At 51.7% G+C, this 16353-nt stretch overlaps 2 protein-coding genes across 3 annotated transcripts; one reads left to right on the top strand and one right to left on the bottom strand.

Moving 5' to 3' along the window:
• Positions 1–322: 322 nt before the first annotated feature.
• LOC120683854 lies at positions 323–1691 on the top strand. The gene has a single exon (XM_039965955.1). It carries the CDS (start codon positions 588–590, stop codon positions 1428–1430), a length of 843 nt encoding a protein of 280 aa, XP_039821889.1. The 5' UTR covers positions 323–587; the 3' UTR covers positions 1431–1691.
• A 5799-nt stretch (positions 1692–7490) lies between these two features.
• Positions 7491–9297, bottom strand: LOC120683167 (probable purine permease 11). Of its 2 annotated transcripts, XM_039965195.1 has the most exons (3): positions 9186–9297; positions 9081–9135; positions 7491–8857 (listed from the first exon to the last, which is right to left on the bottom strand). In XM_039965195.1, exons 1-3 carry the CDS (start codon positions 9273–9275, stop codon positions 7749–7751), a joined length of 1254 nt encoding a protein of 417 aa, XP_039821129.1. In that variant the 5' UTR covers positions 9276–9297; the 3' UTR covers positions 7491–7748. The 2 variants fall into 2 exon arrangements, with proteins under 2 accessions (XP_039821129.1, XP_039821130.1); XM_039965196.1 differs by having other exon boundaries at positions 9081–9248.
• Positions 9298–16353: the final 7056 nt, after the last annotated feature.

Raw genomic sequence — 16353 nt, 5'->3', positions numbered from 1 at the left:
TGCGGAGCCGAGCACGGTTTAGAGGCGTTTAGTTTTCAAAAAAAATTACGTAGTGTCCGTCACATCGAATTTTTAGACACATACATGGAGTATTAAATGTAGTTGAAAAAATAACTAATTACATAGTCTAACTGATTTCTACAAGATGAAATAATGATACTAATTAATATATAATTAAATATTAATTATCAAATAACAACGAAATATAATACAATAGTCAAATCCAAACTTTTTCACTAAAACACACCCTTACTTCGAACACCCACACTTTCTTCCTGGCGCACACGCCTTTTCACACGATCCGGCCACATTTAAACACGACCCCCGAGCTCCCGAGGAATCGAAGTTTTCCAATCGCGTCGCGCTCTCCCAGCACTAGCAAGCAGAGACACCCCAGGCGAGACTACCAGGAGCTGAGCTGACCAGCCTCGCCACCATAAAACCACAGGAAACCTGCCGAGATAACAGGAAGAGAGCGAGTGGTCTCTGCCGACTCTGCGTGCCTCCACTGCTCCTCCCGCTCCCGCTCCCGGAGATCGCAAGAGGTGAATGGCAGAGGCGGCGCCGGATAGGGGAGAGCCGTGACCATGAGGTGCGCCAGGCACCCGTACGAGGGCGGGCCCGGCGTCTGCGCGCCGTGCCTCCGCGGCCGCCTGCTCGCGCTCGCCGCCGCGCAGAACGAGGCGTCCTCGCTGCCCCCGCCGGAGCCGGAGCCCGAGCTGCTGTTCCCGCGCTCGGTGTCGCCGTACGTCTGCCGCCGCAAGTCCGACGCCTCGGCGCCGCGGGGCCGCCCGCCGGGCGGCCTGCTCTTCTTCCGGACGCCGCAGGTGGGACCCGCGTACGGCGGGGGCGGGGGCGCGGGGTTCGAGGAGGGCGACATCGGGTTCCGGAGGCGGCGGCGCAGCGGCAGGTTCTCCGTGCTCGCCGCGCTCTTCGGCCACAGATCGTCGGAGAAGGACAGGGACGGGGGCGGCAAGGAGCGGAGGCACCGGCCCTCCTGGCTCACAGGGATGCTGCAGCGCGGCCGCCGGAGGAAGGAGGCGGCCACAGCGTCCCCACCGCCGTACCCGCCGTGGCGCGGGGCCAGCGACCGGGGGCTCTCCCCGGTGCGGTACGCCGACGGGTACGGCGACGAGAGCGCCTCGCCCGCGGAGTCGCCGTGGCTGCCTTCGCCTTCGCCGTCGCTGTTGCGCCAGACCCCGGGCCGTCGCCGCCTGGGGCTCGGAGCCCTCGGGGGCGGCGTCTCGGGGTTCGCGGTGTGCGTCAGCCCGCTCGTCCGGCCAGGGCTGGGCAGGCACCTCCGCGGGGGCCACCCGCCGGACGCCGTCTCCAGCGAGCTTCGTCCGTCGCCGCTCCACCCGCTCACCTCCAGCGCCTCGCTCCACCACTGCCGCTCCTGGAAGCTCGCCGACGGCGGCCGCTTCCGGTGAGCTCGTCAACTCTCCCCTTTCTCCCCCATTTTTCACCCCACAAAAAAATTCCACGACCATTTTTACATCTCGGGGGGTTTACTTTTTCCTTTTTTCTTTTTTAACTTGACGTGAAAGCACGAGGAAAAAGCAAGTGTGCCTCGCAAGCTGTTCCACTGACATGTGGGCACCGACATTTCTTCCAAAGGTGCTGTTTGTCAGTTGAACATGTTGCAACTTGCAACGCTGTAAAAAGGAAAAAAAGAAAAGCTTCCCGTGCTCGATGCTCATGTACATACAGTACTTTCTTCTGATCCGTGCTCGAATTTTTATCGCGTCCTCAGATTCTTTCTTCGGTCAATAGATTTAAGTGGTGTCTGGTTGGGCGGTCTAGAAGTCATGTGGTGGAATTAAATGCTAGGATTATTAATGGGAGGGGGATCTCAACTCTGCTCAGGCCTGCTGTGCGCGTCGTGCGATTCCTGCTGTAGCATTACTCCTGCAGATTTCATTGCACAGCAGGAATAGTCTTGTTCATAGCAATAGCTATCAGAATTCAGAATACAATGATCAGTGCAAGTAATTCAGTTGATTGAGGAAGAAAATAAACCCTCTGCCAGAGTGAGAAACCTGAACATCCGGTGTCTGAAAAAAATGAAATCCAATCCATAATTCCATTTGGTTGTCAGAGACCCTTCCACAGGGAAGCAAACAAACAATCTTGTGGTGCCTGTGGGCTCCCCGTGGACCAGAGCTTATGCTTCCATCTTCGTCCCTTCAGGGCCAGAGGCCAGATCCGGAATTCCGTCATCATTCCGGTTGTGGCAAACTTGCTTCGACCGGACGATAGCACTGTAGATGCCGATCTCGCAGCGCAATTTGATGCCCGCTCGTACGAGAATTTGATGCGTTGCTTCCCCAGCTACAACACTACACTACATAATTTTCAAAAAAAAACACTACACTACACACCCGTAGCAGCTTCGACCCTTCGCGTAAGATCAGCACAAACACTACGTTCGGCAGGCTGGAACTGGAATGGTGTGAGAGAAAAATATTATTGGGCTGGCTGGAGCTGAAGCTGGTGATTGGAGCGGTGTGAGAAGAAAATACTGTTAGGCTCCACGCAGTGTTTGATGGGCTCCAAAGGTCAAACTCGCCCCATCCTACATCGCCGCTAGCACAGTAGGACCGGTGCCGAAACAAAGTCAACGACGAATCTAGGAGTGCACAGTTGGTCCGTTGTTCTCAGCGAACAGCCGCAATGAATGGACGCTTTGAAAGCTGGCAATAATGGGCGCCTGCTGCTGCTGAGCTAGAATCCACCCGGGGGCCTGGGGAAGGAGAGGCTCGAGCAGCTCCGCCTGGGGCTGCAATCGGGATTCCTGACTTGCCTTCACCAAGTCAGGGAATATTGTTTCTATGACTTTTGAGTCTATGTGGACTGTTCGATCTAAGATGGATGGATAGCATCGAGCGATACAGTACTCATGCTACAGTGAAAAACAATGCCCTATCGAACATGTTATGTGAACAACAGTACCTGCTACAATGAATCACGGTAGAAAACACTGTTTATTCAGACTCAGAACATTGTTCATCTTTGTGACCTCGCTTCACGAAGTCAGAGAAGTTGAATCGGGCTGGCTGTGCCCCGCAGCTCCGCTTCGCCCCCGGACGGGAACGTAAAGGCGCGCAATCAACAATCATGGCAGGTGCTCGTCTTCGCCGCGGCTGGGAGCCCGGGAGGGGAGGGGAGAAAGCGCGACCCCTTTCCGGTTTAAAGCCAGCGGTGGTGCCGGTGGCGGACCTGCAAAAAAAGCTCCGATTCGGTGAATCGCGATGAGCTGGGCGCCGTGAGTGACCAGCATATGGAACGGACCAAGTGACCAACCGGGCTTCATCAAAGCGTAAACATCGCGTCTTATGCGTACCGCACCCTAATGACTTTTATTTGATTATGGAGTAGTAGCAAAAAAAAAAGGTGATGATTTCGCAAAAAAAAAAAAAGGTGATGAAGATGAACTGAAATGAAAAGGGGACAAAAGGGCTATTATTTCCATGAGGAAGATGGAGCTTTCGATTTTGTGCTGCTTCGCTGGGCTGGCTGTTTGTGCAGACTTCACAAGCCCACATGTGCGGATGTGACTGTATTGATCAGCTATTATTGGCAAATAGGGGGGATGAACGCTCAATTTCCATTGGATTTATTAGGCCAGCAAAATACCGACACCCTCATGATTGGATTCGTTCCATTGAACGAAAAAGATCGCAAATTCATTTCAAAAAAAAATCGCAAATTCCCCCAGCACTCGCTTGAATGGAACCCTGACAAGGATTTCAGACGGAACTCAGCCAGAACCTTGATCAGACGGCAACAACACAAAACGAAAAAAAAATCGAAGAGTTAGCATCATTTTCCAGTGCTGATGAATGCAGGCGTCGGCAGTGACAACAGGTGGTGGTACTAGACTCGTTAGGCATTTCGATCCCAACAGCATTGCACGCCCGTGTCATGTACGATACGAATATACGATGAAGCACAGCGTCTACGAAATGCGGAGTCGCTGTTGAGGGGTGATGAATGCGTACGCCACCAAGCCGTTGCTTCTGCGTGCCCGTCTCACATGTCGTTTCTGCGGGGTTAAGATTGGACTACTTCTGTCTGTGCCCCAGGCTTCGTCAATCATCTTAACCCCTTGGTGAGGAGCAGGAAGCCAGGAACGTGGATGTATACCATACCTTGCAGGGGTTTGACTTTTGAGTATTTGACCATTTTTTTCCTTTGGCTTATCACACTATCTAAGGTTGTAGCTTTGTTCGCTTTCATGGAGTTGGTTCCATCGACTTGGCGGTGCAGCAACAGCGGGAGCTTGTCTGGAAGTAGCAACAAATGAATGCAAACTAGGATGAGCTGCGCGTTTTGCCGCGCCCGGGAAGTTAATTATGTATGAAGAGTAATTAGGTTTAAGCTGTCGTGACAACTAATAAATGGGATAGGACTGGTCTAATATGAGATATGTATGGCATCGTAGTACAAAGTACATATATGAATTCAACTAAGACTATAGAGCATACACATAATTTATTTTAGATAAAAATAACATATATTTTTTCTATGTCCGAAGATCTCTTTTTGTAGAGGGTACTTAGACTTGGGTAGTATCATAGATTGCTTCTTAGCAAGAAATAAAAAAGTAAAAGTAAACTGGAGGCTCCTTATTTAAAGTTACATACATAATTGAAATATAGTATTTTAAAGTTGATGCATTATATTTTAGAGTTAATCTTCATGTTGTTCAACTCGAAAAACGGCGCAGACTTCATAGTAGGAATGATTGGTCCCTCACATCAAAAGATCACCTTCCCGGGTGAGAAATAATGACAAGGCATCAACTGATTATTATATGATGTCCAGACCAGTCTTGAGGCCTTGTTTAGTACACGAAAATTTTCGGGTTTTGGTACTGTAGCACTTTCGTTGTTATTTAGTAATTAATATCTAATCATGGACTAATTAGACTTAAAAGATTTATCTCATTATTTAGTTAAACTATGTAATTAGTTATTTTTTAACTACATTTAATGCACTATGCATGTGTCCGAAGATTTGATGTGATGAGTACTGTAGGTAAATTTTTGGAAACTAAATGTGGCTTGAGTGGAAGTTTCACGAGTTTTGTATGTACTATTAATTTTTATGCCACATCTGCAATTTTGTTGATATAGCAGCTGAAGAAAGAGGAGGGAGAGTTTTATGAGAGATGAGATAGGAGTTCCATCCCATGATACTCATCCAATTTGGTTACTAAGTTCTCTATCTTGATAATTGTACAATAAAATTATACACTAAAACATGCTTGGGAGGAAAATCAATACTGATAGAAGGTCTTTTATCATCTGTCTGGCTCTTTACTTGTTGCAGACTTCACTACACAAGTCAATGGCAGCGTTACAAAATGGTAGGGATACAATAACGTCACACATGATAACCCAACACGGACTTGGCTCGATAGTGAGAACAGTCCAATAGAAAAGCAGGCTGCAAAACAGCCCATAACACACAGCAAAAAGTAAAGGGCGGTAAAAAAAAGAGTAAAGTCCATTTTTTGCCATCCAACTCTTGCCTCGGTTTGGTTTTGGTCATCGAACTCTAAAACCGGGTATGCTTGACCATCTAACTCTCAAAACCGTTCACATTTGACCATCTTGGTGGTTTTGGGTATGGTTTTGCTGACGTGACTGCCACATGTCGGTGGGACCCACCTATCTTTTTTTATCTCTCATATTTCTTTCTTTCCTCCCCTCTCTCCTATTTCTCTCTCCGGCGCGTGCGGCGCTGACGGCGAGGCGCGCGCTCGGCCGGGAGCGGCCCCCGCGCGGTGCAGGCGGCGAGGCAAGCCGCGGGACCACGCCGCCCCCTCCCATGCTCCCTCGGCCGGTGGCCTGCGCGGCGCGGGCGCGGAGGCCGACGCGGGCAGGCGGCGCGGCCACAGTCGAGCGCGGCCTTCCACGCCGGCTCTGTGGCGGCGGCGGTGGCCTTACTCCTCCCACATCGGCCTTCCTCCTCTAGGAAGAGGACGTCGCGGCGGCGCGTGGCCACGGCGCGGAGCTCGAGCGCGCCGGATCCGGCGGCCATGGCCCCTGCTCCCTGCGGCCGTGCGACGCGGCGCGCGGGCGGCCGCCCGTCGCTACCCTGACGGAGCAGCGAGGCAGCGCGTCGAGCTCGCCGGCCTCCCTACCTCCAGCGGCGCTCGCGGCCCCTGCGCGTGGCACGGTCGGCGCGGCCCCTGCGCGGCAGTGCGGAGCGGGGCGGGCTAGCGCGCGGCGGCGAGGCCCACGTGCGGCGTCACGGCCTACGCGCGGCAGCGAAGCCCGAGCACGGTGTAGAAGCCGGAGTCCGCCATCGGGATAACAACGTCGGCGCCCGGGGCCAGAGAATCCTCGGCGAGAACGCGGTCGAACGCGGTGCGGCGGTGGCAGGCGTGTGCGCGGTCGAGCCGGCGCGTTGCAGTGGCGGCGGCGGCGGCGGCGGCGGTGGGCGCGCACGTGCCGTCCTCTTCCTCCGGCCTCGAGCTGGATCTGCGCGCGGCTCGGCGGCCTGTGCGAGCCACAGCCCCCTCCTCTCCATTGGGCGGCGCCGGGCGTGGGGGCGGGGCCGGGCGAGTTACGCCAAGGCAGCGGCGGCGGCCCGCGCGGAGGCCAGCTGCGGCGGCGGCTCCATCCCCGGCCGGCTTCTCCCTCCCCTGTTGGCCTCCAGCAGCACGTCAGCAAAAAAAAATATGGCATGTGGGTCCCACTGACATGTGGCAGCCACGTCAGCAAAACCACACACAAAATCACCAGGATGGCCAAATATGAACGGTTTTGAGAGTTAGATGGTCAAGGATACCCGGTTTTAGAGTTCGATGGCCAAAACCAAACCGAGGCAAGAGTTGGATGGCCAAAAATGGACTTTACTCTAAAAAAAGATTGCCACACATGGCAGCATCTAATACGTTGAAACGGCAGGGTGACTCTCGTGCCTCCTTTTTCTTCCAGGATAAGAAGGTACATATTTGGCGCTTTAAAAAAGAAAGAAAAAAAGAGGAAAAGAGGGCCTGGCCCAGTGCTAATGCAAGTCCAAACAAACGATGGGCCGTGAAGGAGTGGAGTTAGTCCATCTCGGAGTCGCCGAACGAGCGAGAGTCAGGCAGAAAGAAAACGGGTCTACGCAAATAAGCCCAAAAATGGTTTTGCGCCGTTAGGATATTCCCAGGGCCCAGACAACGGACTCAGAATGCCACCGAGTACTGTAACATTCACCTCTTCGGAAGCCATCCATCGCGGGGCCAACGGTTAGTTCTTGATGAACAGTGTATGCGACACAGTAAAAGCACCCTGCAACAGTAATTTCGCTGCAGTACCGTAGCTACAGTATTTTCTCCGAGATCTAACCATTGCTCCCGCGATGGACGGCTCCCAGAGGGGTGAATGTTACAACTACAACACTCGGTGACATTGCTTCACAATGTCACCGAATCTGAGTCCCCAGACAACCCAATTTTCTCCACGAGAGAGAGATCATGAGTCATGACACGCTGACAAATGGAGCCGACTCTTAAGGCCATCACTTGGTCAAATGTTTGGCCAGACAGTCCAAACTTTCCATCTCAAGCGCAGGTCAAATTATTGTGCAGCTCCGTGCTGTGCTGTTTGGTACGTATATAGCTAGCCCATACGTACAATAAACGACCCAGTACTATACATGTCTATTTCATCGCTCAAAAAATAGAAAAAATAAAATAAAAACATCAGCCATGCCTTGGATCATCTTGTTCAGCAACTCCCGGGGGAGGCTCAAGCGGGCAAACCCGCGTCGCGCGCGGCGCACACGCGGCACTCGGCCTTCCCGGCGCGCCGGCCGTCGACGTAGTTCTGGTACACGTACGAGAGGAACCCCCACACGGCCATGAGCATGGCCACGACCTTGATCCCGGTCATCTTGTCCCCGAACAGCGCCACCGCGAACACCGGCACCAGCGGCAGCGCCAGCGTGCCCGTCACGTTCGCGAACAGCGACGACACCCTCGCGATCAGGCGCACCATGCCCACCGCCGCCGCCTGCCACGACACCGCCGTGCCGACCAGCGTCAGCACGTACCTCGCCCTCCCGTCCCTGAACGCCGCCATCTCCGCCGGGATCGTCCGCCAGTCGCCCGACGCCAGCAGCCCCGCCACGGACACCGCCGACGCCACCAGGTTGGTGTACATCTGCATCGACAGCACCCACCGCAGCGTCCGCGCCCGGATCACCCGCTCGAAGGTGGCCTCGAAGAGGGACAGGATGAGCGCGAAGGCGGCGGAGGCGGCCAGCACGAGCACGAACCCGACGGGGTACTTGCCGTGCGGCGCGCCGCCGCTGCTGGAGTCCCCGTCGGAGGAGGACCCCACGCCGAGCAGCGCGGCGGAGAAGGTGAGCACCATCACGGAGTTGGCGATCAGCGCCGTGAAGCGCTGCGCGTTGAGGAGGCGCGACGTGATGGCGTTGAAGGCCAGCTGCGAGGCCGCCACCAGCGAGAAGGTGGACACCGGCAGGTACTGCAGCGCGTACGAGTACATGAGGTTGTCGAAGCCGATCAGGACCCCGATGCCGGCGTAGATGGGCCACAGCTTGGACGCCGCCGGCCGGAACTCCTCCGCCGGTGGCGGGGGCGTCATCAGGAGCGGGACGAGCAGAAGCGGCGACCCGCCGGACTGCGTGAGCGTGGCCATCCACTTGCTGTTGCCGCCGGAGTTGTAGTACAGGCGGCCCAGGAGGGTGGCCACGGTCGTCCCGCAGAGTACCATGAACATGTCGACGGCCACCGTCATCCACCATAGGAAGCTGCCTCTTGCTGCCGACCGGCGGGTGGCGGCCTTGGATCCATCGCGGCCGTCTTCATGGGCGGATTCCTCGTCCGGAACGCCTTGGTACAATGAAAAGTAGACGTCGTGGACGCGGTTTAGTTTAAAATCGGAAAATTCACATGGATAAAGTTCACTCTGTTCTTTGCACAAACACAAAAAAAATTGCATGTTAGACACGCATCTGTGGAAAGTTCGTGATTCATTTTGATCATTGAACGCGCAGAACAAACCAAGGCAAAAACAAAAAGGAAGGTAGGACGCAAATTAGTTCGAAAGTACTACCTCTGATTTGGAGCTGGATTTCTTGAGCATGCGCCATGCTGTGGAGAGAGAGAGAGAGAGAGAGAGAGAGAGAGAGAGAGAGAGAGAGAGAGAGAGAGAGAGAGACCTCAAACTGTCACCTTGTTTTCTGACATTTCTTGCTAATGAACGATGGACTCGAAGCACCTTGGGCATCATATATATCGATCCCAACATTTAATAACAGGAAAGAGACATCGTCTATTTCCATTAGGATTGGGTGTTTTTGTTTTTCTCTCGGTGTGGGACCGGACCCCCACTCCTCGCAGAGTACAGTTCTGGACAACATACAGGTCGTCCGAATACCTATGATGATCCCGGATTCCCGGTTTTCCATGAGATCCATCATGTATGATGCGGTATCAGGTACAACATCTTCTGTCCGCATGACTTGCTGCTTGAGGTCCATGAATCGCAGTGTAGCAAGGCTGACGCAGAAGACAAAAAGATGCTACACAACACATACATCACCTCGCTTGAAAAGGGATGACCCTTTAGTTATCTTCTTCCTCGCTCTTCCTCAAGAATGTACGCCTCACTCCCCTGTCCCACTACGAGTCTCACCGGCCTCCTCTGTCTGAGCGCCGGCTCATGCCACCAGATCCACCATCACCATCACTCTCTTGTGTCAATCTAGCATTTATAAATTGTCAGTCTATACGGGTTGTTTATTAAAAAATCCTCTATAAGATTACACTTTAACAAAATATCTGACCGAGCAATTTAAGCACATCATCTCTTTTCTCTCTTTGGGTATATATAAGGGGCCTAGGAAATGACAAGTTTCCACGTCCTGTTCTGAAATAGTAACTGAAAATTTTGTTTCTCCTAAAAAAAATTATAGCAGTGTCAATCAATGTTTTATTGACCTTTTCTGAAATGAGGAGGATTACATAATGCATGAATCATGGTACAGCCTAATATTGCACAATTCGATTTAGAAAAAATAAATAAAATTTAGAGAGCTTTTAAACACTTTGTTGCTTTGTCCTCATATCCGGTGAGCAGGCATTGTCACCATCGTCGCCCTCCATGTTTTCCTCATGTGGATACTCCTATATCTCCGTGACATCTCCCCAATTGTGAACCAACGGCACACTATATAAGAATAGAAGGAAATTAACTTTGGATATGAAGTATGAACCTCGCCGCATTAGTAGATGCACGTCCACAAGGACCGAAATACGTGGTTGGAACGTCTTTCTCAAATGAAGCCCAAAACCAAAGAGTCAGATAAAGATAAGAGAGTAGAGAGTACACTTCAGTCTGAAGCCATGTGGACTTGTGGAGATAGCTAGCTACGGTAGGCAGCTCACTTATTGGTCGCGTCTACCAGGAAATTGACGTGCACAAACCACTTGCATCAGATTGATGATTAGGGCAAAGACTAGTTTCGAAAGCCGGTTCATAAAAGCCGTTATGATAATAACATACCAGTGTCGATCAGATGTGAAAGTGAGCCGGTTTGACAAGCTTAACCATTTGTCCATCTCCAGTTGCAGCTCTTGCCTTACGTTTTCTTTTTCCTTTTTTTTTTTGAGGAAATCTTACCTTAAGTTTTCGTCCGGTGGCTTTTGATCCGTGCACAGACAGAGAGATTCCTCTGATTGTCTCTGTCCTGATGTCAGTTTCAATCATCCTTCGAAAGAAAATATCAGCTTCAATCTGTGCAAACTTGACTAGTATAAATCCCTTTCAGATTTTCAGCTGCTGACATGCACGTTAAGAGTTCAGTTAAGATTCAAGAGGAAGCTGAGATCCTTGCATGTCAGTGTCTTCCCGTAAAGACCGGCGACTGCTGATCGCATTGCGCCGGCTATCTCTGACCGCTCCTCTGAGCAATGGCGGCGGCGGAGACGAATCGACGATCAGGTCTTTGCTGATACAGTGGAGGTTTAGTTAACCTTTTTCCTCTGCGGCTCCCATGATTGCATCATCCATCAGTCTGTATACTTGGTAAGGCAAGCGGCCAAGCAGGTACGCATTGGGTGATCTTTTGCTTCGAAAAGTAGGAGTATCCAGGATGCGTCATCTCATAATTGGAGGTATCCGATCCACTTGATCCAGCTTTGAACTACTGGCCATGTTTGGTTGTGGCGTGAAAATATTTTGATGAGAGAGAAATAATGCTTTGACCACTAATTAATGGTATTAAATAAAGTCTAATTATAAAATTACCTCCACAATTATGGTACTGTAGCAGTTGCTCTAGCTAATGAGGCCTTTGACCGCACTATTAGGGGATAATTGAGCGCGGTTACTGTAGCATCACTGTAGCCAATCATGATGAAACTTGGCTCATTAGATTCGTCTCGAAAAGTTACGCCCATAAAAAAATTTTGCAAATAAACTTCATTTAGTACTTCATGCGGGCATTCGTCTTTTTGTGAAATTTTGATGGGACATGTAACCAAACATGGCCACTGAACTGAACTTTTTGTCTATAATGACTGAGCTTTCAGCATTTTCCAGTGGCACTGAGTCCGTGACAGGGAATTTGAAAGGAATCGGATCGGTGCTCTAGCCTAAGAGGAGGAGGAGGGGGAATTAGGCAATTTAAAATCTTAATATATGGCTCCAACTAAATTGCACAATATTAAACTAAAACATGCTATTTATATATGCAACTAAAGTTGTTCTAGTGTGAAACCCCTATCCCAAAAAAATTTAGCAACCTATAGCCTTTCCTATCAATAAACTACTCTATGAAAATAAAGGTGTCGCTGCGGGAAATGGACGACTACAAAACTACTCGATTGCTCGTTTGTTGTGCGCTTGATCGGATATGGTCTAGCACGCAAAGACTCGAGGATTTAGACTGGTTCGGGTCTAAAATGCCATACGTCCAGTATGTGGGGTGGTGTTCTCGCTCTATTGCTCTCGAGCCCAGGTGCTCAAAGTTCACAGGGGAGCTTACAAGCTGGTCAGACAATGTCGAACCCGTGGGAGTCCAACCCTTTCCTACGTGGGGGGCTTTCCCTTTTATAGTCCAAGATGGGGCCCCATTTATACTTATCTAGCGCTGTGTCTCGGCACCTTCGGGGTGCGATTTGTCCTGGTCAGTCGTCGGGGCCCACTCGGTCGGTCGGGAGTGGGCAGGCTTGATCCTGGCGATATTTTGGACAAGGGATGATCCTAGCGATCCTTTCAGGCGACGCGTTCCCCTGGTACCGTCCCATCTTGGCTCAGTCGGGACGGCGCGACCTCTTGGCTGGTCACTCGGGGGTCTCCTCCGGTCTTGTCCGCCGGAGCTATGTTCCTTGTCTGCGGGGCTATCCCACGCCTCCCTTGCGTAGCTCTTGTCAGCCGGACGACGCTCCTGGTGAAGGGTGTCTTACCAAAGTCTGGCCGGAGGCGTCCGATCACACTCGCTGGCGTAATGAGATGGTGCGCCGAGGCAACCATCATTACGGCGAGGGGAGGCAGCGTCTGTGGACGCCCCTCCCGTTGTGTCGCGGAGCCCGCGTGAGCGGCGCTGTCCCCTTGTCAGGAGGTCCTGCTGGCTAACCACTTGCTGCAAGATAAGGAGAGCCAGTGTCTTGGGGCCTGCACGGGGCCTATCTTGGCCGGCACGCCTATCAGGAGCGCGCGGCGTTCTTGGAGCGCACGTCTTGGGTCATCGGCGCGGCTCTGGCCCGGGGCGTTAGGTCGGGGGGCTGCCACGTGTCCCGGGAGGCCGGGCTCCCGGACTCGTTGCCTTAGAAGCGAAGGCAGTTTCCCGCGCCGGTTAGTGGGCCGTCGCGTTTCATGGCCCGGCGAGCCTGCTGGGCTCCCGATCGTACGAGTCTAGCCCGCTAGGGATCCCGGGTTTATACTCCCGTCAAAATGCATACAAGAATTGCTAGTATGAAATGCGGAAGCTTAAAGAGGGAGATAGAAGGAAGCAAACTCTCGACGCAGGTGTTTATCCACAAAGGTACACCTACATCCACGTTGTTGAAGCACTCACTAAGAGTATTGCTTCTCGGTAATCAAGTCTCTTCCGCGGACTCAACCACGATCACCTTGATCCCAATTTCCACTAAGGAGCTTCTCCACAAAGAATGGGGGTCTCCACGTCCCCCGCACAAGATTGTCGTCGTCACTCCACATCAAGTCGGAGGGTCGATGACATACCGGCGAGCCACCAATGCTCCAAGGTGCCGGCGCACCGAAATCTTCTTGATGGTTCACTCAAGAACCAGCCACAAGTCACAACACCTTGTTTGCTCACTCACTTAAGAGTTAATCTAGCACTTACACTCTCAAAACTAGAGCTAAACCTAAGGATTTGATCAATATGCACTTGGGTAGGCTTGGAGGGTTTCCTGGATGTGTATGAGACTTGTAGTAACTCCAGCAATCTTCAAATGGCCGAGGGAGTCCATATATATAGGCCACCAAGTGGAGAGAGCCGTTGGGAGCCGTTACCCAACTTTCTGCGTGGCGTCGGATAGACCGACGGTAGGGCGCCGGATTATCCGGTCACTCTGCGCCCTGAAGTAGCCATTGGGTTTCCTGACACGTGACGTAGGAGGCACCAAATAAACCAATGGGATGGCGTCAGTTCATCCGGTGCGCGTCGGATCATTCGGTGCTGAAGACATCTTCGGCTGACTGCTGACGTCATTGCTCCGACGCAATGCTCCGGTGCTCGTCGAATCATCCGGTGTTGAAGACTTCGCTTCAACGCGCTTGACATGCTCTCTGGTACATCCTATGGTGATTACTCCGACGCTCCAATTTGGCATCGTCGGATCATTCGGTGCCACTTGGCTTTTCTCCCACCAGTGCAGCAAATTGCACCGACGCCTACACGTTGGTTTATCCGGTGCCAACCGGATATTCCGGTGCCCCTGCGTCGGATCATCCGGTGCCACTGGTTTTTGCAGAACTCGTCCATTTCAATCTTTCCTTGAGTTCTTTCTTCGTGTTTTGCTTTGCTTGGTCTTTTTGCTTCATCCCTGGGATCTATAATTGTTCACTTGACAAACTCATTATTCCCATTAATTGTGTTGTTACTCAATCACCAAAATCACAAAACAATGGCCTAATGGGGTCATTTTCCTTATAGAATTCCATACAGCAATTAAGGCCCGATCATCTATGACTAAATTTAGGTAACTAAATATTAAACATTAAGTGATCATCTATGACTAAATTTAGGTAACTAAATATTAAACATTAAGTAACTAAGGGTGTGTTTGGTTGAACTGTGATTTTTGAAAAATGAACTGTGAGACTGTCAAAAGCTACTTTTAAAAAGCTGCTCTGAGAGAGTTGAAAGTCTGGTTGCACAGCTGTGGTTTTTGAAAAAGCTTCTCTCGCTTACACATGGGCCCCGCATGTCATAGATAGTAAACTTATCTTCTTTCTCCGCCCCCTCCGCCAACTGGAGCTCGGGACCATGCCTCGCTCTCCTGCCGGTGCTACGTCGCCGAGATGGAGTAGGACATGAGCCCGCACCGCCACGGGGGATAGGGAGGAGGCTCGTGCTGTCGGGGCCGCTCCCTCCGTCGACCGGAGCTCGGGTAGAGGCTGCGCGTGCATGCTGAAGCTCGGGAGGAGAAGGACGAACCCGCAAGGCCCCTTAGCCTGCGGAGCAGGGCCCGCGTGCCCGCTCGGTGGTCGGTGGAGCAGGGCCGCGTGCTTGTTCCCACGCTGGCGGAGGAGGGTCTACGCGCTCGCTTGGTCCCGGCGGAGGGGTGCTGCGCAGGGGCTTCGGAGAGGAGGTGTCGGGGAGGGGCGCCGGAGCGGATGGCCGCCAGAGGTCCACCGGCGAGAAGGCGGAGGGGTGCCAAGGGTCGGAAGAGGGAGGAGATAGTAGCAACTAAAAAAAAGAACGTGGACCATTATTTACGTAACTATTGGTAGGTGGGTAATATTTTTTGACCAAAAGTCAATAAAAGTAGGGTGGGAAGGTGCTTTTGATTTGTACTATGGTGAAAATTGCTTTTGGGCAAAAGCACCTCTTGATTTTGGGTTTTTTGGTTGAGATTTTGGCCTTTGGAGGCAAAAGCCGCAGCCAAAAGACCACTTAAGGACCCTAAATATTAGTCCATGTTGTTTTGATCTAGGGACTAAACTTATAAACTTATAAGAAACTATTTGAAACATATAAATGGGTGAAATTAAACTTTAGTCAAAATCAAGTTGGTTTTATAGATTAATGGACTAAACTTTAGTTGATGGGAAACTAAATTTTAATTCAAAATTTAGTCCACCTTTTTAGATCATGTAAGAGCAGGGTGGGCGACCGCACATGCCCCCATCCTGCATGGAGCACCACCATGATGTAGCCATTAAGATATTAAACCTACCATTTACTAAGCTAATCTACAAATTAGAGCAGGCAGACATTTGGTGGTGTATCTCTTTCGGTCTTTTCTACATTCATGCGAAAATTACATAGAAATAGTATATACTAGTACTGCTATTAAGCTTGTTTTAGCATTTATGTGCAATTAGTTTTCTTATTCATGATAAATAATTTGATTGTAATTGACGAATAAAAAGATAGCTTCATTTGTATTGAGAACATATTTTCAATATTGCACAGGGCCCCATATATATCAATACGGCTTTGATTTAGACCAAAGTTTAGTCTATTAGGTGATCCAAACATGTCTAAGTAGCGTTGTGATGTGATCGTTGGTCGTGGCAGAAAAAAAAATCAAGTATTAGAGCATCTCCAAGAGTTTAGGTAAATTAGAGTAGCTAAATTCTCATTTGACTAACCATTTATCTAACCATTTCACTTTCCACGGGAGAGGCAACCAACAGTCTCTCTTAATCAAAACTCAGCATGGTCCATCCTCTGTCTTGTTCGACCATGCCGCAGGCAGAGCTCGAGTGCTCGACGCCGCACCGCAGGCCAAGCTCGACGGCGCGTCGTTGCCCGCCCATGTAGTGCCCATGCGCCGCGCCCCAGGCCGAGCTCGACGCTGCTCCGTCGGCTGATCTTTTCTTCCTCCCTCTCTCATGCTCAGCTTCTTCTTATTCTTCCTTCATACACCATTAACAGAGCTCGAGCCCAGGATGACAACGGCACTCGACGGCGAGGGCGGCCGGGACGACGCGGGGGGAGCGGACCGTGGCACCTGCGCGGGAGGCGGAAGAGGATATGGCGAGCTCGCGGCCGGCACCTGCTGCGGCCCGTCGGCGGGCGCGAGCTCCGCCGCCGTGGGTGAGCTTTCCCGGGTGGGTGCGAGCTCCTGCTGCGCACGAGCTCCGCGGCCGCGGGCGCGAGCTTCGCGGCTGCAGGCCGGATGGGCAG

The sequence above is a fragment of the Panicum virgatum genome, chromosome 7N (assembly GCF_016808335.1).
Source record: "Panicum virgatum strain AP13 chromosome 7N, P.virgatum_v5, whole genome shotgun sequence".
Lineage (NCBI taxonomy): Eukaryota > Viridiplantae > Streptophyta > Magnoliopsida > Poales > Poaceae > Panicum > Panicum virgatum.
Note: the sequence above shows the minus strand (reverse complement) of the source record. Positions and strands in the feature narration are given on the sequence as shown.

Coding starts and splice junctions, on each gene's coding strand:
- LOC120683854 (XM_039965955.1), top strand. CDS start 588: ATGAGGTGCGCCAGGCACCCGTACGAGGGCGGGCCCGGCGTCTGCGCG.
- LOC120683167 (XM_039965195.1), bottom strand. CDS start 9,275: ATGTTGGGATCGATATATATGATGCCCAAGGTGCTTCGAGTCCATCGT. Junction 9,136..9,185: donor AACAAGGTGACAGTTTGAGG/TCTCTCTCTCTC, acceptor TCTCTCTCTCTC/TCTCTCTCTCTCCACAGCAT. Junction 8,858..9,080: donor AATCCAGCTCCAAATCAGAG/GTAGTACTTTCG, acceptor CATTGTACCAAG/GCGTTCCGGACGAGGAATCC.